General features: G+C 40.6%; 1 protein-coding gene across 1 annotated transcript; it reads right to left on the bottom strand.

The window, feature by feature from the left end:
- Positions 1-346: 346 nt before the first annotated feature.
- Positions 347-24556, bottom strand: TBX18 (T-box 18). The gene is made up of 8 exons (XM_017824026.1): positions 24382-24556; positions 23764-23947; positions 22053-22154; positions 19009-19180; positions 12435-12602; positions 11145-11209; positions 7379-7473; positions 347-4815 (listed from the first exon to the last, which is right to left on the bottom strand). The coding sequence occupies exons 1-8, from the start codon at positions 24554-24556 to the stop codon at positions 4091-4093; spliced, it is 1686 nt and encodes a 561-aa protein (XP_017679515.1). The 3' UTR covers positions 347-4090.
- Between the last annotated feature and the right edge of the window lie 1927 nt (positions 24557-26483).

Here is a 26483-nt window from a genome sequence, read left to right on the forward strand (position 1 = left end):
ACATAAGCCAGAACAAGAACTTTCCTGTATTTTTGCATATATTAAATTGACATATCAACAACTTTGTGTTAAGTACAAGGTGAAATATTGAATCTGAGGTTCACATTAATGAAGAGCTCAACTGACAAGTTAATATATTTTGTCACCTGAAGTGCAAAGTCAGCTCACAAAAACCATTAACTCATTAAGTAATTACATAAACTGCAAACTTTTTAAACATACCTAGGTACAGATTGACTAGGTATATTATCTTTACAGGTAAAATATATCCATAGAATCTGTGAGCTACTTCTGATGATGATTTATATTTCTTCTGCTGAACTGCTCACAGTACAGGCTTACTACTATTAAAGACAACAATATCCATGATTTTCAGCTTTCTCCTGATGTCCATTGCTGCAGCAGAAATGAGCCCTCTCAGAATCTGACTGTGCTATTCAAAAAAAAAAAAAAAAAGGCTCTTATTAAAAACAGAAGCTTTCATTCTCTCTGGAGGCCTGATATTTATGATCAAGCATTTCATGCCTACTTCTCTTGCCCTAATTCTGGTCATTTGCAACAATGCTGGTGTTAAGTGACTATGAAACCAGAGTCTCTGAAGTAATCAGATTTTCAGGCCCTCTGCCCTATGTCACAGAGAATCATTTATTGCAGTACAATAGGAAATAAGGCCACTATGCATAACAGTATTTCTTGACGAAGAAATGTTGCTCATTGCTGAGTAACAGTACAGTCAGATGATTATAGGTTGCAAATTGTCAAATCAATAGATTTCTGCATTTAGAACTAGCAGAACAGAGAGCAAATGACCAAAGAAACAGCAGAGAGAGAAAACAGGCAGAGTACCAAGCACAGAGTACCGTGCTCAAGTCGCACGGAAGTGCTAACTTCCCAGATCCAGTTGATAGGGAGCAGCTGAATTGTTCTTAGCAGATGGGATGCCATGGGCTACAAGGAAGCAACCAAGTTCCATCACTGGCTAAAGAGCCCGGCAAGCAGCTCAGTCCCGTTTTCCCATGTAAAACCCTCAGAGCTCTGCTATCAGCCTCAGTATCTCCTTGTACACAACATCTGTTGGGATCTTTGTGTACAAATAATAGAGAGATTCAATGGCAGATGGTTAAACTGAACCATGTAAGAATTGTGGACTAGCTGCAGCTCGTTGTATTAAGTCTCTGAAACCCAGAGCTTACCTCAGAGTCACTTCCTTTGTTCTTCCAGAAGTTGTAGAGAAAAAAAAGGCCCAAGCCTCTCAGTTTTCCAAATGTAGTAAAAAGTGTTTGAATACACACTTTAATATATTTTCTGTGGCATTTTTGTAAAATACAGATATATAATTATAGATATAATGCATATATAGCATTTACTGTATTGATAAAAAGCTAGTCTTTTCACAATGACACACCAGTATTTACAATATGATTCAAATTTTAAGGAACAAATGAAACAATATTGTGTGGTTATATGATAAAAGTAATTTGAGGAAAAATAAGAGACCAGTTCTAAAAAATTCCCAGATGATAAAGTCATGTCAGGAGCACCTCCATGAACATCCATGCACAACCCTTTTTTTCTCCTCGTAAGAACATGCATGATTTAGCTCTTCCACATTTCTACCTAGTCAAAGCCCTTAAGATAACATGGGTAATTACCCTTTTTCAAGTACAGATTAATTGTACCATCTTTGCCATTTAAAAATTTGTCCAACTACAAAATCTCAAAGTTTTGGCTGGAGCAAGAATTACTATACACAAGTTACTTATTAATTTAAACCAATAAAGCTATGACAATTTACATAACTGAAAACTTGCCCATCTTGTACACATCTTAGAACCATTTAAAAAATCATTAGTGTGAGTTTGAATAGCATTTTCAGCATTGCAGGTCTTTTCTTTAAGATCTGCCTCAAGGACACTGCAATGCCAAAACCAGCATCAGACCTGAAGTACACAAATGCTCTTTCTTATCCTTGTATATGAACACTTCCTAGCCATTCATCTGTAACATACTGTCCACAGCACAGAAGATGTAAAGATGATCTTCATCTTCAATATACTGTCACCCTTTTCTACGAGGCATGAAGTGCTATTATCACATTTTACAGAAGAAAAAAAGTCTGATATAGAGAGACTGAGTGAACTGCTCAAGGTCACTTAGGAAGTTTGAAACAGCAAAGAAGCAAACCCACATCTCCTCAATTGCATCCTCTTGTCTTTCTAACTTTGAATGAGAACTTTATATGTATCTTCTTTAACAGAAACAAATATGCAAGCAATAAAAATAAAGCATTCTGCAGGCACAGGCTTCAAGATAGTTGTGGTTTCTCTTCTATTCCCACATAATAAGAGGAGATAGCAAGAGGGCTGTTTCTGCCTGCATTATCTCCATCCCACTAATGAAATGCAAGCTGAAATGAGTCCTTCTTGAAGTGGGAGTGGTTAAGTGCACTATTTGCTAGAAAAGACATAGGAACACTTGAGAAACATGAAAATTCACTTTCACAAAAAAAATCTAGCGTAAAACTTGAAAGGCCTTAATCTTCTTCAATGCTTATTGGGGAAACATTTTCATCTATATTTGTACCCACCTTATAATGCCTTTGTACCACCTGCACAATATAAATGAGGCTTAGCATACTGTTGAAGATGACCTGTCCTCTCAAGCATCAAAATTAGTTCTACAACCTCTGTGGTTAAGCTCTGACAGGGCAGCTGAGAGGCAGCTTTTGCAGAAGGACTGATACACACCTGTGCTGTACAGGTGCAGATGAGGGCAGAAATTTCACCATGACAAGTGTTTCTTTGTGTCCTTGTCACTCTGGAGAAGTGTGGTCAGGAGCAGATTGTGATCTATGTTCTTACAAGTGCCATTTAAAAACCAGAGGTGGGAATGAAGGAAGCCTCTCCAATTCCAGGACAAACGCTGACAGAAATAAAGCAACAGGAAGTCAGCTATGACCATGTTCTGCTTCCAGAAACACTTGTGGGCAAACTGGGTCATCTGCCTAACTGATACAGGTGATGTATTTTTGAGACACTGAGATACTTTTGCCCTTACTAAAAACAAACAAACAAACAACAAAAAAAAAAACCAAAAAACACCAAACCAAATCCAAAACACAACAAACACACAAACAAAACAGGTAAAACCAATAATGGAATTTCTCATTTTGCTCACTTTTTTTTTTCTAAATCAAACCTGCATTTTCCTTTAAAAAAAGTAAAAATACAGAAACAAAGATACTTTAGAATATCCTACTGTCCAGTAAATGTCTTATAGGCAATATTTATGGAGGAAAAAATGCATCAAGCCCTTCCTTTGACAAAAACTAAGCAACCTGAACTTCATTCCGTACTAAGGAATGCTGCTTCTAGTGCTGTTGGTTTAAATTATTTCTATCACCACAATTTGAATACACATTATTAGTCTTCAAATATCTAACCATAAATCTAGACTAATGCTGAAAAAAAAAATCCTAGTGAGAATGCTGTGCTGTTGATAAGCTAAAAACAATGTATCATGAGAAGGCAAACTAATCTTTCAATTTACTTTGTAAATAATCCATTAGCTAAACTTCTATTTTAGGCTAGATGCTTCATGCTCAACACTTACAAGTCCAAATATCCTTTGTATCCCTTATAACAGAGAAGAAACTTGTAAAATGCCTTTGGTGTATCAGCTTATCATTGCATGAATGTTTTAAAGAAACTCACTAGTGCTATAGGAAATGGGTAAGTGGGCTTGTTTGTGTTGTTTAATACTCCAAGTGTCATTTCGTTCTTTAAAGGCGCTGGAACAGAGGAGGGGGAAAGGGGAGGAAGTCTTGCTTAATTTGTTGCATATGTCCCAATGTGTTATACAACTAAGTGTATTATACCAGAAAACTAAAGCAGTCTGCAACAGAGCAAATTCTGTGTAACTCAAAATAGGAAAATAATCTGGCCACAAGCAAGTCAAAATTTCAGTAAAACTTCCTCTCATATTATATATATATACACGCACTTTACAAGCTACATCGAGTGTCCCTTCATATTCCAAAAGAAATACATTGTAGACACCAAACATACTGTACTTTTACTTAAAGGCTTCATCAAACCATATGTGCAGACACTTGAGAAGACGAGAGTGTCAAGCTTCCTAGGGTCCTAGAGTCAAAGAAATTTTGCTGCCCCCCACTGCTAAGTAAGTGCACTCCTTCCACAGGGGGCAACATCTGCCGATCCGTCATGGTTCCACTTGGCGAGGACCCCAAGAAACTTCCTTGGGAAGAAACGATTTTCTCAGGACTGGCAGCCAGTTTAGGAGATGTGGAAAAGTTATATCCATAGAGAGCACAGGGACTGTGCAGTCTAAACGTGTTGTAGGAGCCTTGGTGGGTTTGATTAGTGGTAAAGGCATTGCTGGATGGGGATGGCATGATGTACTGGAGCTGTGGAGACATCCCTGAAATCTGCATAGATAAGCCAGTCTGTGGGCAGCTGAATGCATCCCCATCATTGCCACTCATCGACATATTCACAGTTGTGCTACTCGACACACCGACATAGGAGGGAGTCCTCGGGGGTGCAAACGTCTCACTGGTTTGGTTTGTGAGCCTGTTGTAGGTTTCAGCCAAGGAAGTGCTGTATCTGTTCAGGGTCAAGCCTGAGCGGGCACAAGCTGTGTAGTCAGCTGGAGCAAGGGTACACAGCTGGCTAGTGTTGGGATTGAGGTGGAAGGCTGGAGATGAGCAAGGGGAACCCGGTAAAAGGTGAGGGTGGGTAGATGGCACTCCACTGCCAGATCCCTGGAGTAAAGTAGAGGAACCTGCATTTCCTGGAAGAGAATGTTACAGCGTAAGAAGTGCGTTGGGGAAGTTCACTTCCTAGGTGACAGATCAAGACCTTTGGCTTTTATAATAACCCTTGACATGAAACACAACTCAAACTAATTAAAAAAATCTTTTACATATATGTGCAGGAGGGTGTGTGAGTAAACCACATGCATATTTCTAAACAAGCAACTTGACCAGGAAAGAGAACTGAAGTTACATTTTTACAACCGTCACTCAATATTTAGAGCTCCTGCCCAAAAGATTAACTGCTCCTTATATGACACTGGAAGGAAATTGCATGGCAGTTAAGATGTAGCCAAGTGAGTACCACATCACAGGAAGCCTTCTTCAAAATGATGATTTTTGATGTGTCTGTGTTCTCACTACAGTCTGGAGTGTGTTTCAAGCACTCTGTGCCTGACTGTCACTATCAGAGCACCAGCTGAGGAACCAGCTGCTTAGCTCAGATGATAGAGGCTCCCATAGTTAACAGCTTCAGGAAAGCTACTACTAACTTCAGAACAAAAAAATTCCAACTTCAAACCAAAAAAATCTGAGAACGAAGCTTCAGAACAACTTCCGAAAGAGTGTAGGCTGAATACTGCACACAGCTGCTTCACTTCTTGAACAGGCAGGATTGCAGCAAACTGTTTGCAAATTGTCTATTTACTGATATAAGAACTTTTTAAATTACAAATACCAGTACTGAATGTTCCTGAAAACACACTGCTACAGGTGAAACCTTTTCTCAGGACTGAAAGTTTCCCAGCTGCAAGAAACACTTCCTTTCTTAAAGAGATTGTATCTCAGTGAAAACTGACTGTAGAAAAATTAATTTGGGCCTTTCACAGTCTCCCAGGCAGAAGACTCTTAACATGGCAGACTCTCCCATTTGTGAATCATATTAACAATCAAACGGCTGGATGCTGCAAAGAGATACATGTTGTCAATAAGCTAACACGTTATCATGATAGGTGAGCTAGTAAAAAGAAACATACATTATTAGTGAACAATGCCTGCTGCTTTTTGCTCTGTTAACAGGACACCACAAAATCAAAGCATCATTAGACACTGCCACATTCCATAAATCCTAGTATAAGACATATTTTTTCTTCCAATCTACGCCAATGCCTCTGCTACCTGATGACAGGCACTTTCAGCATTAATAAGCCAGGCAAATTTCTAATGGGGTCTTTCAGAAAGTCTCTAAACCACCCTAACGTCTAAGGTATAGATGACTAAAGACTTTGCAAGGATCCCAGTTTCTATCCTCAGAATATCAACAGTAACTTCAACAAGCTCCTTAACCCCAGGCAACAGCAGAACAGGAAGCGAGAAGTTCATGGCAGCAGTTCCCCTGCTCTCAAACAATGCTCCTACATACAAACAGGGCAATAAAGCTGGTCTGTCTCCTAAATGGATTAACTGCATAGTGAGCTGCCTTTCAGACAAGGCATTTCAGGTTTGATGCTAACTTCTCGTTACAGACCTTTTTTATGAGAGTGTCCCTCACCCCTGTGCTCCACTCAAAACTCTGCCAACACTCAGGCAATGTATCTGTGACTTGGCACAAAACCTCCTTTTGAGTTCCCCACATCAAGCACTGATGCTCAGGATTTCTCAAAGGAATGAGCTAAGAAGCTGATAAAAGTTATTTCTCTGACTTTCTGTATTTTCTGGATTTTTGCTTTTAAGATGTTTAACAACTTTGCAATACATTATCAAGAAAGCAGACTGGATGTTTGTAAATTTGGCAGCAGGAGACGCGAAGAATCAGGAGCAATATGTCTGATTTTGTTGGGAAAAAGATGAGAAGTTTAATATTTGCACTGGGGTTCTCTGGAAATAAAAGAATTCAGAAAAGAGTAGGAAGATTCTACTCTCTATCCAAAAAGGTCATTTAAAGGCTATTTATTTCATTCATGGCACTACCTGTATGATGGGGAAAGTGGAAACCAGGAGGTTTCCAACCAAGACTGAAGAGCAAGAAAAAACAAAACAGAGAGATCCATTTTTTCAAGCTCTAGAATGCTGTTAAAGTTTGTTGACACATTTACTGAAAAATTTTTAGGTCTTTAAGAATCAAGAAGGCATTCCAAGAAGAAACCCAGTTAAGCTTGCCACTATTTACTCACGACTTAAGAGGACATTTATTCTCTCATTCCCTTTTTTTTTCTCTTAAAAACACAAGAAATTCCTGCATTGGAGTTTGGATGTGTACAATAGATGTCATCTATAAATGATCTCTACCTTTTGTATGTAGCCAGTGCATAGCTCTAAGGAATAGGCTATTCAATCTTTAAACTGAATAATTCAAACCCTTAAACTGGAATTCTCCTCCACATGTGATCTGATTTATCTTTACAATCTAACATTTTTATTGCCACAGTGATTGAATTAGCATCACCTTCTCAGCTTAGAATAACTCTGATGAGAGGTGATAGCCTGCACTGGGGTTAGTTGGTTGTTTTTTCTCTACAAGCGACACAACTTTCACAAAGTATGATGGGCAAAGCTTTATCTTCATGCATTTTTCTTTTGAAAGAACACAAAGACAGCCATTACCTTGTTTGGGTATCCCAGGTATATCTTCAAATGTAAGCGTCCTTAGAGAAGGTCTCCAGAAGGCATAGGACTCTACCAGAGCTTCCAGTCCCATTCTATTTAGAACAAAAGAACCAAGGTGGCATGAAAGCAAACTGTATTTTGTCACATATCTCTGGACACTCTACCTCAGAAACACATAAAAACTAGTAACATTTCAGGATAATTTTGAAGTTGATTTTGCTTTGTAGAAAAGAGCCTTACATCCTATCCATGAGATCACTGAGATCTCCTACCACTGGGCTTGCAGCAGACAGAGTTTTCCAATTCCATAAGTCTGGCTCTCTATTTCAATATTTTGGGCCTCTTGAGAGGGCTATTTGAGTGGGGAGCCTTGGCTAAATGTTAAAATGTTTTCCTAGTATGATATTTCCTTAAGAGATCATTCCTCTGCCTCTAACTGCCAGAGGGATGTTCTATTTCTGCCTAGAACAAAGGTGATCCACTGACAACTTCTATTAAAAAAATAGGATTCCCGTTCATTACTGATGAGCTAGAAAATTACACTTAGAACATGAGCAAGGCATGGGTGTACAGCTCTTTTGCCACTAAAATGTATAAAGCAATGCTGTGTCTCAGTTATTACGTGCTGAGCAAAATGCCCTTACAAACCAAAAATCTTCAGCGATTTTCTTTCAACAATGTAATGAGAAAACTGAAATAACTGGGTAGATAGTGCTGGCAGACACTATTTATAAGAATCTCTGTTTCTGAAGGTAAAGGCCCATTTGTTTTCTGACAATTATTTATGAATAATGCACCTCAGAAGCATAAATACTCAGAGGTATAATTTTGCTGTTATTTTTGGCTGCTGGGCCTCAGAGGCCTGTTAAATGTCAACATCGGGCACACACCAAAAACAAGTGCTTGCCTTTGAGCAGTAGCACTCTGTAAACTCGAATTATGCAAATAGCCCAATTTGAAGCAACCAACAGGTTCTGATACTGCTCCTTCCCCACTGCATTTCCAGCAGGAACACAAATGTGTGTCAGGAAACATTTATAAAGTATTTATTAGCTGAACCTGGACTAAAAGGATAGCCTTAATTTTCTGCAGTAACGGTGAATTTTCAATTCTAGTTAAAGTGGAGATAAAAGCCACCTCCTGGAGGAGTGTAGCCAAGGCGATAATTTATACAAGATGCCTTCGAACAATTTCCACTTTTTATCACCACCCTAATTTGCGCTATCAAATGGCCAAGTTTATTTAACAAAACAGTTATGTTTTTCCTGAAGTATTTAAAGGAAGAAATTCTGGTCCTTTCCTGAGTAAAAGTTTTTATAGGGTCAAACTTAAGGCCCAACTGAAGAATGAAACTATTCTCAGCACATAAATTCTGTTGCACTTTGCAAATGCACAGGGAATGCTTTTAAAAGGTGAAGCTACTGATTTCTGTAAAATAGGCTGTGGGACTGAATGGGAATGACCTGAAAGGGAATATTTTTAATTAAACATGCAATTTAATTATTGCATGCAGCAGTGCAGAGTAAGATAGCTGCAATAATTAAAGCAATATTGAAAAGCTGGATATAATTTTACCACAGTGTTTTTTTAACCTTTTGTTGCTGTCTGAAATACCCGAATGATAAACACACCAGCTACAACAATGAAGATAACAAAACCTTAACATTTAATTTCAATATGTATTAATCATTAGTTGAGTAAACCAATAGACATTTTCCTTGACAATTAAAAATCTGAGCTGCATTCTCAAACACTCCTATTCAGTACCACAGAGACTATCAAAGAAAACAGCAATACTGACTTCAGTAAACCAATGTCAATTTGCAATGGACAAGAGTTTGCAGTCACTTCTGTAACGACTGTGTTTGTACAATAAAAGCATTCAGATCTCATCTAAAGGCTGCTCCAAAACATTTTAGAGAGGCTTGCCCTTCTATCAGGACTGGCCTTCTTAATCCCTTTCCATAAAATATAACTGTCTTTCAATTAAAATATCCTGCTTTTTTTTTAATGCCTGAACCAAACTATTCCTAGCAGTCGAACCTAAAAAACCTCTCTGGATATCCCCAGTCCTACAATTGGATCTGTGTGGTTGCAGATACCGAACTCTTACAGCACTTACATTGTCCTCAGGTAATACCACAGCTGTCCTGCTTCATTAAAACCTGTTCAAAACTGGTTTCTGAACAATTCTTTCCATTCTATTTTAAAGGGAATCCTCTCTTGTTTTATATAACATTATGGAAGAAATTCTAAATCCACTTAAACTCATCTAATTCAGAGGATCAGGATTTCACACTTCTTAGGAGGTTCCTTAGTACTTACTTTATAGTTCTGCAAAAAAGCAAGCATACCAGAGACACTGCCCACGGAGAGCTTTCAAACAGGGCACGTATTGCAACTCTTTTCTTCCCCAAGTACACACAGCATGTTTTGCTTCTTCAGTCAGTGCATTTATCTGGAAGTTACTGTTTACTTAACTTCTGACTAGAAGGCTACAAAGGAGGGCAAAATTCTATTTATGTCAGTGCCTGGAGCACCACTTCCAGGCCCCAGAACAAAACATGGCAAATTGTTTCTCGATAGAAGACAAAATCTCAGAGATACTGAAAAGATACTTACAGTGAACTCCTGTAAATCTTTACAACTACCCTACTCCTTCTGTAAGTATTCATCTTCTAAAAACTACTCGTTTGCTGTCCAGTCTCAATTTTTATATAACTCAGGTGGAACCAAAAAACAGGCTTTAATGCTGTAGCCTCTGCTAACAGAGAAGCTCAATAAAAGTAACTATCAAAAAGAAACTCTCTGATCATTCCTGCCAGCACACAGTCTGCTCCTTTCTCTGCAGGGCTAGGGCATAAATATAGCAGCTGCAGACACCAAATGAAATGTGGTCACTGGAACTGATGTACAATATACACCATAATGAAACACTGCCTTTTTTAGCTGAAACGGTTTAACATACAATTCATAGCAGGCTTAAGTAGTTTGCATTAAACAGTCTTTGGATAAAATACCTCATCAGCACTGGCAGCCCGGACTAGACCCAAGTCTGCACTTTGCACTACTCAGATTTCCCATTGCTATTTTCAAAGATTCACAGATCGAGAGAGAACAAGCAATTAATCAGTCCATCCACAACAGAAGAAATGGAAACCATCCTTATTTCAAAGTCTTTTATAGCCTACTAGGAAAGGCATTCACCTAGGAAGTGGATTTAAAACTCCTTAGACTAAAAAGACACTTGAACACAGGTCTCCCACCTCCTGTGCAAGTGTACTAAACATAAGGTTACTGTACAAACCAATTTAGTTTTTAAGAGAAAACAACAAGCCATTCATCCATACTAAATGCCACTTACATGCAAGAGAACCTGGGCTTATAGTTTGACAATGGTATTTGCAATTTGTGTCTCCAGCCAGGAGAAAGAGGAGGTTTCAAGAGCAGCCTGAAATCACAGACCCGAGCATGCATTAATTCCATTTGCAGCCTTCATGGTATGTCACTGCTTACACTGAAAGGAAACTTGAGTACATGCGTCAAGCCGAGTGCCAGCCTGTTTTTGACCTAGATGGTCAGAGGAGCAGGAATGAGAGCTCACCACAGAGAACATTGCTGGGAAATCTAAGTGCTCCCTCCAGGAGTCTGAGTTCTCAAATTAGTTTGTCTGTAGATACACATATTCACCTTGAACAGCCTTCACAAAGTGATTCTGTGAGCCTGTGAGCAGTAACAAGCCCACGTCCTTCCCAACACCTACCTGTTACGACCCGAATCTCTAAACCCTTTGGCGAATGGATTCCTATCAATCTTCAGACGAGTTATCTGTGAATATGATTAGAGAAATTGTTACCCGTAAATTCAGCTGAATAGCACATAAAATGACTCTTCTGAAAGAATTAAGCTGACAGTAGAAACATCTTCACATTTGCATGGTTTAAGATGGTTGTCCTGAAACATAGCAAAATAAGGTCCAATTTTCTGATCACTACTTTTGCAGATCCCCAGAGAAACTAACACGTATTTAATGCTGCCAAGTGGCAGGCTGGAACTATTGAGCAAAATCTTCCGGCAAATGTCATTCTTCACCCAAGAGAGTATACTGCCTAACTGCAAAAAAATTTAAATTAAATTGCATTTCTGTATGGGTCAAGAAGAAAATGTGAAAAAAACAGATTATCTCTAGGTTACTATCCTCCACAAAAAAAACCCAAAACCAAAACCAACATCACCACCACCACCACCCCACACCCAAACAAACAAAACTATCCCAGGAAAACACTCCCTACTCCAAATACTTGTAATTTATTTGAAAAAAATCAGAAAGGCACCAAATAATTATATTTCAGTAATTACACAGTTCTCCTACTCTTCCATTTGTAAAGATATCAGTGCATATATAATTTCAAAAAATACAGCTGCAGTAACTTACGTGGAATTAATAAAATGTCACAACACTAACTATGATGTCACTATGTATGCTAACACTTAAACAAGTAGTAATAAGAGCCAAACATTGGAGTGATGCAACCTGTTGTTTACTTTGAACCCAGATAAATTGCCATTAATAATACAAGCTGAATGCAGTTAATGAAAATGACTGCAACTTTCTTTAGACCTCTGTTAAGGACCTGGGAGTTCTGAAAGCACTGGAGTCAGGAATAAAAGTGCTTTAAAAGTTCTATCCAGACATGTATCAACACTTAAAGGTACAGAAACCCCTTTAAAAATTACATTGCTCTTTGCCTTGTTCTTCAATGCTGTATTTATAATTAAGACACCATCAGACATGATAATTAGACTGTGTGATCCCCATAATAACAATGTTTTTTTACATACAGCATCTAGCCCATGTGGCCTCAAGTCTCAGCTATAGCCTCCAGGTGCTGCTGCAATACTACCAGTGAAAGCTGCTTGCAGCACAAAAAAATGTTTACACAACTTTATTTTAATAAGTAGTATAATGAAAGTATCTGCTTTTCTCCTATCTCTGATGTCCCTGGTCTGCTCTGAAAAGCCTGTAAAGTGCCAAGCAGATAGCCCAAATTACCTGTTGATTTTGGTATGCTGTGACAGTAGTGAAAACTGTCTCTGGAAAGGAGAAGGCTTTCACCCCTTCTCCTGAAGGGATGGGCTTGACAGGGGAGAGATCATCACCACAATCTTTTCGGATGACATGGACACGAGGCTGATATTTATGCATAGAGTGAAGGATAATCTATGCAGTCGTGAAAGGAAAAAGATAACATTTATTAGAAAGGACGCCCTGCTGTTACAAGACTAATAGCTTTTTGGAACAGATTAATGGTATGTGTTTACCATGCCACTTACTGGAAATGAAATGTTTTCTTTAACCTCCGAAGGTTCTTATTACAGTAGTCTAATCCCTGTGCATTTATGTTATTGCCAACCCTAAGCATTTAAAAATTACGACTCAGGAGCTCCAAATTCAGAGACTGGCTTGATTGAAACTGACTCAAAAAAAAAAAAAAAAAAAAAAAAAGAAAAAAAAAAAAAAAAAAAAGGAAAAAAAAAAAGAAAAAAAAAAGAAAAAAAAAAGACAAATCTGGAGTGAAGTCCAGGTCCCACTGGAATTATCTAAGTTTTGTCACTTTTTTCCACTGAAGTCTGAATTTGATCTAACAGATTAACAGCAGCAGAAATTTGCCTTTTGTTTTTGAAACCTTTGGGATATGCTAGTGGAGCAATATTTTCTCCTTATATCCCAAAGGCTAGAAACAAATCTTTTCTGGAACACAAGCTGAGACTCTCACATTCTGAAGAAGCATAAACTTGAGAGTAAAATGATACCAAAATCCAAACCCCTAAAGTGTTAATAACAACTAGATTGATAATACAGATAATGAATATCCATTAATAAACCCCTCCAAGTATACAAAAAATCAAAAATAAATTATAGAAGTATATGAACTCATAATGCATAAAATTAAACACAAAAAAACCTTTTGGTACTGCACCTAAATTTTAGAGGAGATTTAAAATACAGAATTTTTCCTATATTTTACTCCACTTCAGCTAACCACTATTAAAATAGAAGATTTCAAGAAAAAAAATAAATTGGAAGTTCAACTATTATTGTTGGAAGCCTTAAGAAATTAGTAACTCAATAAATAAATAGTTCTATGGCTATTGGCCTGTGGAACCACTAATCAACATTCTGGGGAAGCTTTTTAATTTCCTGCTCCTTGAGTAGCCTCAGAATGTGCGTGTGCACAAGTACTTAACAGAGCCCCTATGCTAGACACCATGGAACTTCATTCATCCAAATGATATAGAGGACATTACATTTATTTGGATAAACTAGAGTTTGGCCAGTTTAATACACTTGGTCCTGGCCAGATGACATGACCCTGTTTTGGATAAGCCAAGTTTCTGCATAATCAGGGGTTTTATTAGCCTGTGAGTAAGGTTTTGAAAATGACATCACAGGCTCCAATTAATTTGCTCAGGGAGTGCCCTATGGATGTTCTCATATGAAGCCTTTTTCTAGTTTCTGAAATCTTGAACAGAGTAAGATTTTTTTATCATGCAAACGTGTATTCTCTTTTACAACACTCATTTCAACTCTCCACTGGCAAATATCTACAAAATAAAAATGCAGAAAGGACAGGACATTCCTGACCCTGTTTTCCTATGAATATCCAATGATACCATGGGAGATACTGGTGCAACAGAAAAAGAAATGATCAACGAAAGGCACTTCACTGTTCAAACCCACTGCTATTTGCCTTGCCATTCGCCTAGGTGCCACTGAGCATGCCATGTTCTGCTCCCACACAAACTGATTGACCCCATCAGCTCTGTGGTGCAAACCACCACTTGCCCACACAGCAGTGATAACCCTGGCAGCTACAAACAGCTCTGCTCATGTAGCTGAACAAGGGAAATCAAAGAAGCATGGAGAGGAACACCTCCCACTGCTTATCTGGGTGGCTATTACAGCTAAACTGATCTGTGGCATCTCTTAAGAGCAACCTGTCTGGCCTCCGTCCTATACTAAAATTTCCTGCACTGACACACTGCTGGCAGCTAGCAAATCCAAAGCAATAAATTTTTTTAATTGATTTTGTACTATGCCTTATAATGATGGAATCTTTGTTAATGATCAGAAGGACTCTGAATTCTAAATAATACATAATTGCAAAGCCCTGGTGAATTAAAGAGCAACACTACGAAGATATGACATAAAAGGAGAGGGAGATGAAACATCCACTCCGAAAACAGTTTAGCTGTATTATTCTAAGCATCACCTAAAGCTACTGCAAAGAAAAAGCTAAGGAAAAGGAGATTCTGGCTTTTCATTTCACAGTGCTTGCACATTTAAAAACACAAACGGGATCTAACAGTTTAGCTTCAGAAACAGCAACTTTCCCTTCATAGCCTTAAAATCCAATAACAAAAACACCAATCAGAAGTCCCACTGTGTTCCCAAACACGAACTGGCATTACTTTCAACTCACAGTTGAAAAGCCTGCCTCTCTCTATAAACCCCTCACAACGTAAGACCAAAAAAACTTCATGGGGAAATAAACCTCTCCCACCAAAAGTAAAATTAAACTTTGGCCACAGCAGCTGCCAAGAAATCATTATCAGACGGAAAATGCCGCAGCAGGAAGGCCACAGGTAGGTGGCAGAGCAAAGGTGACCAAAAGCACCTGTACACACACAAAGCTGGGATTACCTTTGCAACGTGGCTTTTGAGAGCTGCTGCCACGATGAGGCCTCAGAGCTGACCATGAGCACAACCATCACAGCCAGAACAAGTGAGAGCTGAACGCTCCTTCACAGGGGAGATGCCAATCCTCAGGCAGCTTGGCAGTGCCAAGACTACACAGTTACCTCCCCACCACCGGTGTGGTCCTTGCTGCTGGTTTTACTAAAAATCCTCTTTCATCCTCTCTCCAATGCACATGCAATCAGGTTTTCTGCAGTCAGGGAAGCGTGGGGCTGAGGAGCATGGATTTCCTCTTGACTAGGACAAAATCTGCAAGTGCAAATGCTGATGTTTCACAGCTTTTCATTGTGACAAGAATATATAACTACCCACTGACTGTAAGCAGAGCTCACTACTTGGAGCCAAGTCTGGGCAGAGTAACAGTCCGCCTCTGCTTCCAGCCTCGCCCCACTTTCAAATGGGGAAAAAAAACCACCCCAACCACCAAGGAACAATTAACACGCTAACAGCCTCATTTTCACTAGAAGTTAAAAGATGTTCCTCTGCATCAAAAAAATACTCAGTTGAAAAGCATGGAAAATAGCATAAAAAATATTGACTTTTCCCCTCTACTGAAATTCAGATTAAAAACTGCATTGAAACAGAAAAATCAGCCAGCTCTAACCAGCCGGAGGGAGAGACTGCTTTTACAATGCAGCACTTAGTCCACAAATGAGAGAGGGATGAAAGGCATTAAAAAAGAGCATCCAGACCATGCACTACTCCACTTCTCAGTGACAACTGCAAAATCCAGCTTTACTTTTCCTTGCCATCACTATTTAGATGAAAGACACAAAAGCCACAGTGTGTGTCTTAATGCCTCTATAAGAACACAGTATTTCCAAAGTAGGGAATTCACCCTGGAACTTTCTTTTGAGATCAGAAACACACAAGGAAAACATATCCTTACAAATTTTGCTTGATCTTCTCAAGCCTGCAAGTGAAACCCATATATCAGAGTGTCCTATATGCAGATGTACTTCAAAATCTCTGCTCAAAACAGAGCTATAAAATTGCATCTGCACAAACTCCCACTCAAAATACTGTTGAAAACAGCAGCAGGCAAAAAGGAGACTGGAAAGCACTTGAGCAGCAAAGCAAGTCATCTTAGAGATGGCTGATCTTTCACAAGATGCTAACCTCCGAGCAATACACTGCAAGGGCAGTTGGCCACCTGGAACTACTACCACAACATAAATATTGCTTGAGAATACTACTCAGTGCCTGTTTGCAAATACTGTCCCCATTCCCACACTTCTCTCACAGATTCTGACAGTTAATACTCTAACATAGGTAAAAAGGCTCTGGATTGTTGTCATGCAAGCTCCCTACAAGACCAAAACCTACCCCATGGATTTTAACACAAAAATTCTGCAAAGGCTTATGCCTTTGAGGAGCACAGGAAGAGTAAAGGAACAATTTCAGCAAGGATTAAATTACCAGAACCAGAGAGCAGGGAAAGCACACCCAAAGAACTAAAGCCCAACACTGCTTGGTAGAGACCCCGCCAAGGTTTCTCTGAGCCACTCTGCCTAAGTAGGAGAGGAAAAAACTCACTTTCTAATAATATAAAATATACTTCGTGTCCCATACAGGAGTGGAAGAGTCAGAACACTTGATGTAAGAACAAATATTGGAGGGGCAGGAGAACCTTGACCCCTGGTTCTTCTAATTCCTCATCCCTCCCCTGGTAGCCTCTTGAGAGAAATGGTTCCTTCCTGCTTATGAGAAACAATTGCTTTTCATATTCATCACAAAATATGATTATTCGTTTTCCATTATTGCCAGAGGCATTCAGAGGCTACACAGCGTTTTCAATACAGCATTCCACACTGCCATAGCTTTAAAAGAAAAAATGTACCCATTGGAAAAGACACTTTGCTGCTTTCTGCTTTTGCCTTTTCTGGTAATTATGAATGACATGTTTGCAATTTCCCAGATTTGAGAAATATGAAATTATTTTACAGTCATCCTTCTTTTGTCCTTTTATTTTAATACTTAAATTTCTACTTTGGGGAGGAGGGACACTGCCATAGCTCTGAATCAGTTCAATGTGTCTCAAATCGCTGCACTCGGGTTTTGCTTCACTCATTTCCAAGTCGAAATACTTAACTAAAGACCAGAAAATTTATATCCCCTCATATTATGAATAATGGTGTGCTGTATACACTACACAGGTTTCAGTTCAGAACAAAAACAAAGCTAAAATCTAGAATGGAAAAATACAGTAATACAATTCTCTGCATAGCTAAGATTTCATCACAGGGCAGTTTGCAACTGCAAGTGCACAGGTAGGCCACAGTACCCATGTATTGCCCTTCTGAAATGAGGCAGTACACAAACCAGCTGGCCTGCTCACCGGTGGAAAAGCAACACTTTACCCATTTGCATCCACTTCACTTTTAGAGCCCTTGTAACAGACTCACGACTCAGAGAAAGCAACTCCCACTCAAGAGGAGTCACAAATACACAAATGCTGGGGAAACTAAGGGAACTTAGTGTGCTAATCCTGACTCAAATGGACACTGCCAAATAACACTCCCTAACTGTAATTCTGGAAAGAAGCAATATAAAACATCTTTCTTATTAGCCAAAGAAAAGCACTGCTAACATAAGAGACATGAATACCCCCACATTTCTTTGAAGGAAAAATAAAATAAAATTATGAATATTATTATACAAATGGAAGGCTTTTTATCTTTGTTATTGTATTTGCTACCTCAGCTCAGCCACTCTCTTATATTCCTGCCTTTGTTAATCTCATTTGCAAACACAAATGGGGGAAAAAATCTCATACTTAAACTTAGACTATGCATTAACAAAATACCTGGCTCAGTGTCACAGAGTAACAGCTATACAAAAAGATGCATGTAGTATCTTTGTACTCTGTTCCAGGTATGTTTTCTTTCACTCCCTTCCTTGAAGCAGAAACTATCCTGGTTAATAAATCGGGTTATGCTAAGGACAATGGAATCCACATCCTGTCTCGAAACTTGCCTCCAACATCTTAAAACTCTACCATTTGGAACTTGATGCTCCTTCTGAAAGGATGCCAACATTTGCCATTTATTATGGGAGTTTGTAAAATCAAAGACTTCATCCTGACTAAAAACAATTCTCCTTTTTTAATTATTTCTTAAGGTGTCAAGTAAAACTATTTTAGGGATTGCTGGAATGATACTGGTTTACATCTGTCATGTTTCAACAGTTTTGAAGAGAAAAGGAAATATTAACATAACACATTTTGTCACATTAGATAATGTCATAACTAAACAATTTAGAACTTGCAAACAGAACACTCATACTGCATACGTCTTCGCCAGTTTTTTCAGAAGTAATGAGCCTCAGCTGTGAAAGGGTCTTGCTTCATAAGGTATGTAATAAATCATCATCGGAGCAAACCCAGCTCCCATGTTGTTCGTTTTTGACTGCAATTATTAACACCTCGTGGGATTTCACACAAATGTTTAGGTTAAGAAAATACTTAAGCGTATTTTTATTCATGTGAAGTTATTACACAGTATTAATGTTTCTTCTAGCCACTTGTGAATTTAAGCGTCCTTTTCGATCAGAGCAGAAGTTGCAAGTAACACGCTCGGTGGGAAAACACGAGAGCAATTCTGCCCCTTTGTATTAGGCAATTTAACCTTGTAAAATCTTACTGTGCAGAAGGAGTTCTGTTTTTGAGGGCGGGGGAGTAAAACAGCAGGGTCTAATAAGCAGTTAATTATCGGAGCAGAAAGTAAGCAGATTTTAGACCTGGACAGTAAAATTCCAAAATAACTTTGAAAAGTCAAGCCTATTTCTGGCACCCTGAAGCTGTACGTCAGAGCCTTTCAGGGCTGAGCAATGTGCCTACATATAATACTGCAGAAGAGCAAGTACTCACATGCCCTTGATCATCCAGCTCGTTATTGGTAAGCTTCAGTTTGTCAAAGCTGATCACTTGTCTCATCCATGTCTCCCCAGAAGCGGGTGAATCAGGATGAATATAAACGCGAGGCGGTACTGGGGAGTCAGCATTACCAGCGACCATCCACTTGGAGCTATGATAAACATACCTACAAAAGGAAAACAAATACCTATAACCACAAAATAATTCATCAGATCCATTCAGTATTAATACATTAGAGCCCTTGCATACAGCAAGAACCCATCAATTATCAAAACATGAAAGGACATAATTCTACGTAAATAAAAGTAATTTTTTTAGTTTCATAACATAGTTCTGGCACCTGCAAAAACGAGGTTAAAAACCATGCTCTGATTTGACCTAAGTCTTCGTAAAATCAATCAGTCTTAATACTCCACACCGAGCTTTAAGCTGGTGTCAGTTCATTGATTGCTACAGCTCTGCTCTGAATAGGCATCAGCAAAGAGGGAAGAATCTGGTCCTTCATTTATCAAATCGAGTAGTAATTCCATATTTGGAAGATTTAACATGTTGAGTCTAATATAAGAGTCTATAAATAAAGCCATTGAAGGGAAAGAACACTATGATTGGGAAAAATAATGAAAGTATGTCAAACTGTGCTCCTGATATTTCCACAGACCATACTAATTGCCTTGAATAGTATTGCATAAAGGCTTAAAAATGAAAACACAGAGTCTGTATTTCATTTGATAGGCCAATGCTGACAAAGTAATTTTACAGTAAAAATAGCGCCTACTTTGGTAGAAGATTTATTTTGAAGGCGGACATTTCACAGAGCAATTTAAAAAGCACTAATTGAAAGTTATTTTATTCAAGTACAGTAAAATTCCAGTAATTCAGCTATATTTTTAATAAAAACAAGAAAGACTTTATCAAATATATTTGTACAATTCAGCTCTTTATTAGAAAAACAACATAATCGGAACAAATAACTGAGTGATCCAATGCACGTATCGGTTCATACAATTCAGATCAAACTGCATAACTAAGATCTGGAATGGTGGTGAAATTCTCTCCTGGGGACAAATTCTCAGCCCCAGATCACTGTTATAACATTTTCCATTTATTTTGTATTTCTTGGTTTATATGCTTTCCCCACAAAAGTAAATAAAGTTATAAATACACATAAAACATTTTGAGCAACAACTTAAGCTTCCAAGTATTTACAAGGTCCAGTTTTCCTAGAAATCTGTACCTAGATATAATTTTCTTCATTTACATTTAGTTTTAATATCTGCTCTGTCAGCTAAAGACTAGGCTCTATGTAACTGCTGTCATGTCTATGACATTTTAAAATTTGCAAGACAGTTTGTGAAGCCGCACAAACAGCCAGAGTTAAACTAAGAGTCAGTAATAAAAAGCACAGCAAAGAATGAACTTTACATCAAGTAAAATTGTAAAATATTAATATTTAGCAAAATAGCTAAAAGTGTGGTTACCACATAACTACAGAAATTTATATCTGTCAACTAAGAAAATACTGCCCTTCATACAACTCTCGTTAAGTTACTTCAGCTGAGCACCACGTATCATACTGGGCAGACAGTGCAGGTCATTATGACTGTAATTATTTTAAATGAAATTAGGTTTAAATAACTCATATTCAATATAACTGCTTTTAATTTTTAATATTAACATTTTAATAAATTTGAAATTATTACATTGGTTTTTTCTATGAATTTAGGAATTGCTCAGACCTTCTAGGAATTATATGTTTAGATTGTTAAGTAAATGCACACATGCAACACAATGCAAGAAAAGATTTTCATTTGAACTGTACTGCATTGGTCCAAAGAAAAAAGGCATTCTTCCTCTATGGTACAGTCAGTAAAGTCTCCCCTAACTGAATATGCTGGGCATCCTTAGCACTGCTATCTGTCCCTTTTTGAAAGACATAAAATCTAAAATGGTCCTAAGAAAGATCTTATACACCACACGAGAAAATAACAAAATAGAAGTCAATGAAGTAAGTACAGGAAAAACACAGGGCAGTGTTTGGTTAGGAAACAAAGCAGCATTCCTGCAGAACCAACCTTTTAGTCTTGGTCTGAAATATTTCTAGTTCTACAATTAAATGTGCAGTGGTTTTCCCTACATTATACTAAGTATAGGTTAAAACAATCAAACCAGCAATTGGTAAAGACCTGATCCTGTCTCCGCTGAACTACTTTGGCCAGGCTCCCTCTGGCTACTATGGGATTGCATTTGTGAAGCAACACCTACGAAACAACTTCAACTCACAACAGTAACTGCTGCGGGCTCAATCCTGCAAACATTTCTACAGCACCAGAGGTTTCTGCAGTGTCTAACTAGCTCCCTCAAAAGACTACTGTCGAAACAGTGAGAGCTTCAGCTCTTCCTACTCCTAAATGTTTGAAGAACAGCCTCTTTGGTTCCTCACATTATTTTTCAGACAATAATACCATTAATTCTTTAAAAAACAGTCATTAGAAACATTACCCTTTTTTAATCTAAGGAACCAAATATCTCAGTGATAAATAACTTTTAAATTAAATTATATAATCAATTTCAAGCATGACAAAGAAAACTTATACGTAGTTAAATCAGACATCCATATTAACATACTAACATTAATATTATTAATGTTAATGCCAATGAGCACTAGAAAACGTACATTTTCTTATTTATTTGTTAATAGAAAATAATTCCCACTAACAGAATGAAGAATATAATATGGTAACATTTACTGACCACACTAGAACTGCACTCTGAGAGCCAAAACCCAAGCATCTGCCAACAGTACATACACAATGTGAGGCAAATATATCGTAAAGAGCTTCAACAGAAATCTTAGTTGCTTTTGCACACTTGGCGCAATGTTTTTGTGTTGTTTTTTTTTAAATGCACTAGGATGAAAATAGAAATCTTTACAGAGAGTTAAACATGATCTTTTGCTAATTTATATCGTGTTAACATTTTCTTCCCTATTTGCTCCCTACGGCTTGCATCAGATATTTTTTGCCTGAAAGTCACCATACCTGTATCTTTTGTTATCCACTGGCACAATATCCATAGCAATATAATACTGCTGATGTGGGTCTAAACCTGAGATCTTCACTCTCATCGCGGGAAACATCCGCCTGAACATGGAAAGAGAGAGGTCATTTTTAATACGAAACAGACTCGGGAATGGTTGTTTAGGAAAAGTAACCGCTTCGTGGGATTTTTCTCGTTCTTCCTTTTAGCCTACAGAGTCCTTTTGGACGATTATAGTTACATAGCCATGAAATGGCCCATTCGATATGTCAAAACAGATTTCTAAAGTGCATTTACTGGAACAATGCTTCGTATGTTTGGGGATACGCTTTGGGAGTAGAGCTATTACCACATCATTTCAACTTTATTGTTAGACAGTAAATCATTTGGTTTTGAGACTTTACCTTAGCAGTACACGCATTTAAAGCCCGTTTGAGATATTAGTTAGAAATGTATTCCTGGAGATACGCAAACACCACCTCCACTCAGGAAGACCAAGTCGTTCAGAAAGGCAAATTGCCACTGAAGATTCAACTCATAGTAGAAAATGCTGAATCGTTCTAGTATCAGCAAATTAGAAAGCTAAATCCACGGTGATACAATTATGACACCGCAAGGATGCAGTTATAAAAGCCAATGTGCCATGCTGTAACCCAACAATATGGTCTTTATTGAGACGGGACTTCCTGTCTGCAACTTACTAAAGGTGAAGTGCGAGAGCTACTCTGTCTTTGAAAGGTATAGTAAAACTTCTTTATTGAAAGCAGAAACGAAACTACGAGCTCATTTCTGGGAGGGAAAAAAAAAAAACAACTAACTCCCCACCACCACCAGAAACCTCCCAAAGCAACACTAAAACAAAACAAAAAAGATCACAACCCAAAGGTTGAAGATTTAGACCCTTCTTTGGAGAAAATGGATTAATTAACCAGTGAGGTGATTTTAACATAAAAATGCCCTTCTTAGCTTGGCATGCCTTTTATCAGAAAACTTCATTCTTGAAGTCAAATTTCAAAAAACAATATCCTACTGATGAGCTGATTACCTGACTGCAAGCTAATAAAATACTTTTCTGTATTTTTGAGTGACTAAAACAAGCCTACCTGGAAATCTTAAAACTTAGGGATTTAAGACAGAAACTAACTTACAGAGAAACTGNATATACACACACATATCTATAAAAATCAATTAGAAGTCGTTACTGAAAACAAAATCTTATCTCCGTCATTTCTGAACAAGTAGGAGGGTAAAAACCTGACTGTGGTTAACTGTTTTTTGCTGTTATTTCAGTGCACCTGTAAGATAAAAGAGAAAATCTCCGACTGGACTCTCTTAAGACAAATGTTGCTTTGTGCTGTTTAAGAATGCGTTTCAATCATTAATAAAGCCCCTCTGAAAATGTAGACGGTAGCATATGGATTCAATAAAATATGTTTTTCTAATTTCTAATAAGTTCAGATACTTTTATACTACCCAGGTTTTTACCATGTGTATCCCCTGGAAACGGAAAAAGCTTCCCCCCAGAAGGGCACGACACTCCCAGACCTCGCCCTAATGAACAGGAAACCCGAAACGCCGCATGCTCCCGTGCCCATCCAATATTATCGCCATCTACCTGCCTCGTAAATCTGGGGGTTCCCCCGGTTTTCGCCCGCTTTGATGTACCCGCCCGCCCCGGGAGAGCGCGGGTGGCGGCCCCGCGGTGCCCGTTACCTTCCCGCCTTGGTGATGATCATCTCGGTGCCGATCTCGTGGAAGCGCTTCCAGAGCTCGGCGCCCTGCAGATCCACCCGCGGCGCCTGCGGCGTGGGCAGCGGCGACCCGGGCCTCGAGCCCTTGGGGGAGCCGCCGGGGGAGGCGGGCGGGGAGGCCGCCAGGAAACCCTCCTCGCAGCCGCCTGCGGAGAGAGCGGAGGAAGCGAGAGGGTCGGGGGAGCGCGGACCTCGCGACCAGGAGACTCCCTCAGCCCCGGCCGACCCGAGGCCGCGCCCCGCGGCAGCGACCGAGTACGCCGGAGCGGGACCCGGCCGCATCCTTGGATCCGGGGCGGGGGTTGACCCGAGTGCCGGGGCCACCCCAGGACGGCCGGGCTGCCGGGGACGAGCCACCCCCGGCCTGGGCCGAGGCGGGCGGCAGCGAGTTCGCGGTGCGGAGCTGGCGACGCATTTCGTTTGGCCACGGACTTCTGCCCCCGCAGCGCGAAACGGCGCTCCCCTCCACACACAGTTATTTGCACGCACATATATGTGCGTCGTGTGTGTGTGTATATATATGTGTAGGCATACATAGTTATATACGTAGTTGCATATGCACTCTTAGCAGCACACATACATTTATGTACTGTATAAGCGCTTTTTCCTTCCCTGGGAAACAGGCCCCGCCGCCGTCGCTCCCCCGCGCTCCGGCACCCACAGCCCCGCCGGCAGCCGCCCTGCTCCGTGCAGGGGCCGAGGAGCGCCGCGGGCTCCCACCGCCAGCGCCGGCGGGAGGGGTGGCGGGCGCCCATGCAGCGTGGAAAGACAGAAGGAATAACGGGGAATCAGAGCGGCAGTAGCGTCTGGGGAAGGGGAGCCCCAGCCGAGGATCGGGGGCACGGGCAGCGGCGGGGCGCGGGGCGGCACTCACCGGCGGGGGCGCGGGCACCGCAGCCCAGGTCCATGTCGCCGCAGGTCCTGCCAGCGGCAGCGGCGGGGGAGCTCTTGGCGCAGCAGCCGCTGCCCCCTTCGTCCTCCGCCGCCTCGTCTTCGCCGCCCAGTTTCCGCCGCTTGGGCTGCCGCGGCGGCGGCTGCGGCTGCTGCTGTTGCTGCTTCTCGGCCCCGATGAGAGCCTCCACGGAGAAGGCGTGAGCCTTGAGGCTCATGGTGGTGCCTGGCGAGGACCGCCGCTTGTCGGCCATGCCCGACACCCTACAGCCCGCGCATCCAGGCGCCCTGCGGCCGCCGACACCGGCACCCGCGCCCGGCCCGCCGCGCCGGCCGCCCTCCCTTCCTCCTGACCGCGCAGGCAAGGGGCTGGGACTTTTCCTCGCCTTTCTTTTTAAATCCGAGTTATCAGCCAAGTTTTTTTTTTTGAGGGGGGGTTGTTTTGGGGTTTTTTTAAAGTGGAAAAAAAAATCTATTCCTTTCTGCAGATGCGTTCCTTCTCTCCCCCTCCTCCTCCTCCTTCTCCTCCTCCACGTTCTGCCCTGTCTGATGGGGCAGGCAGGACTGACATGGGTAACAAACGCTCTGCGGACACAAATTAGGGCTTGTAATTGAAATTTGTTGCCTTGATCTGTCAGCACTTCCAGGCAGGAGACCTGTGGGAAGAACTCGCTCATTAGTGTCACTGCGGCGGCGGGGGCCGGGCGGAGCCGCGGTGCGGGGGCGGTGCGGCCGGGCCGCCCGCAGCCCAATCAGCGCCGCGCCGGCCCCGCCGCCCCGGCCCCGCCGCCCTTCCAGGGGGCCCCGCCGCGGCGGCCGGGCGGTGAAGGGGGGGTGCTCCACCGTCCCGCGCCCGCCTCCGCCCAGGCCGAAACAGCCCCGTGCCCCCATCCCGCGGCAGATGCGCCCCGCAATGAACGTTAATGAGACCCCCCCCCATTCGCGTCTCCCCCCGAAACTCAGAGGGAAGGGGGGCTCTCCTGGAGCGCAGCGTCTCGGTCCGGAAAACCGTTCGGACGTTCAAAAATGACGTTGTGCCCTGTCTTGCGTTAAGGATTAGGAATTATTGGTGTTACTCGGCTGTGCGCTCGGAGATTCATCGCGTTGTTATTCAAACTCTGGCTGCAGAGAGGTTCCAGCGTAGCATCCACAACCCATTCTAAACCCAACCCATTATCGCCGAGGCTGCAATAAAACAAGAATTAAGCTGAACCTTGTATGAACATAGATGCATCCAGCCACAGCAACTTTAATAATAATTATATTCAGGTGCATAGAATAGTTACGGGGAAAACTCTTTCGTATCTTTCCAGTGAGTAAAACTATTAAAGGTTTGGGAACAGATATTCTTTTCTTTGCATGCTCAGGAAAATGAAAAAAGGTTTTGAGATTTTTGTTGTGTTTTCTTTTTTTTCTTCTCTTGTTGAGGCATTTTTTTCCTTTTTTTTTTTTCCCTCAGAAATAAATGGAGTGAGGTGCTCCGTTGAAAGAAACAGAAGAGAAACTCTCCAACTGTAAAAAAAAAAAATGGGGCACATTTCACTGTTAGGGGACTAGGATCTCAAACTCACTTCACTGTTTGGGGCAACAGAGAGAAGGAAATTCGTGGTGTGGTTCGTCTGTGTCACAGCCTTGGAGGTCCTATTCGGGCCGTCGAGTGGCACAGCTGAGATTTCTGATCGTAATCTAAAACGGAAATAGCTGCCATTTAGGAGACATAACCGTTTCCACTATCGCATTTTACCTACCCGTAAAATGCAATTTTGTTCCTAATTTCAATAGCTGTTTCGT

The sequence above is a fragment of the Lepidothrix coronata genome, unplaced genomic scaffold (assembly GCF_001604755.1).
Source record: "Lepidothrix coronata isolate B3197 unplaced genomic scaffold, Lepidothrix_coronata-1.0 Scaffold4, whole genome shotgun sequence".
Taxonomy (NCBI): domain Eukaryota; kingdom Metazoa; phylum Chordata; class Aves; order Passeriformes; family Pipridae; genus Lepidothrix; species Lepidothrix coronata.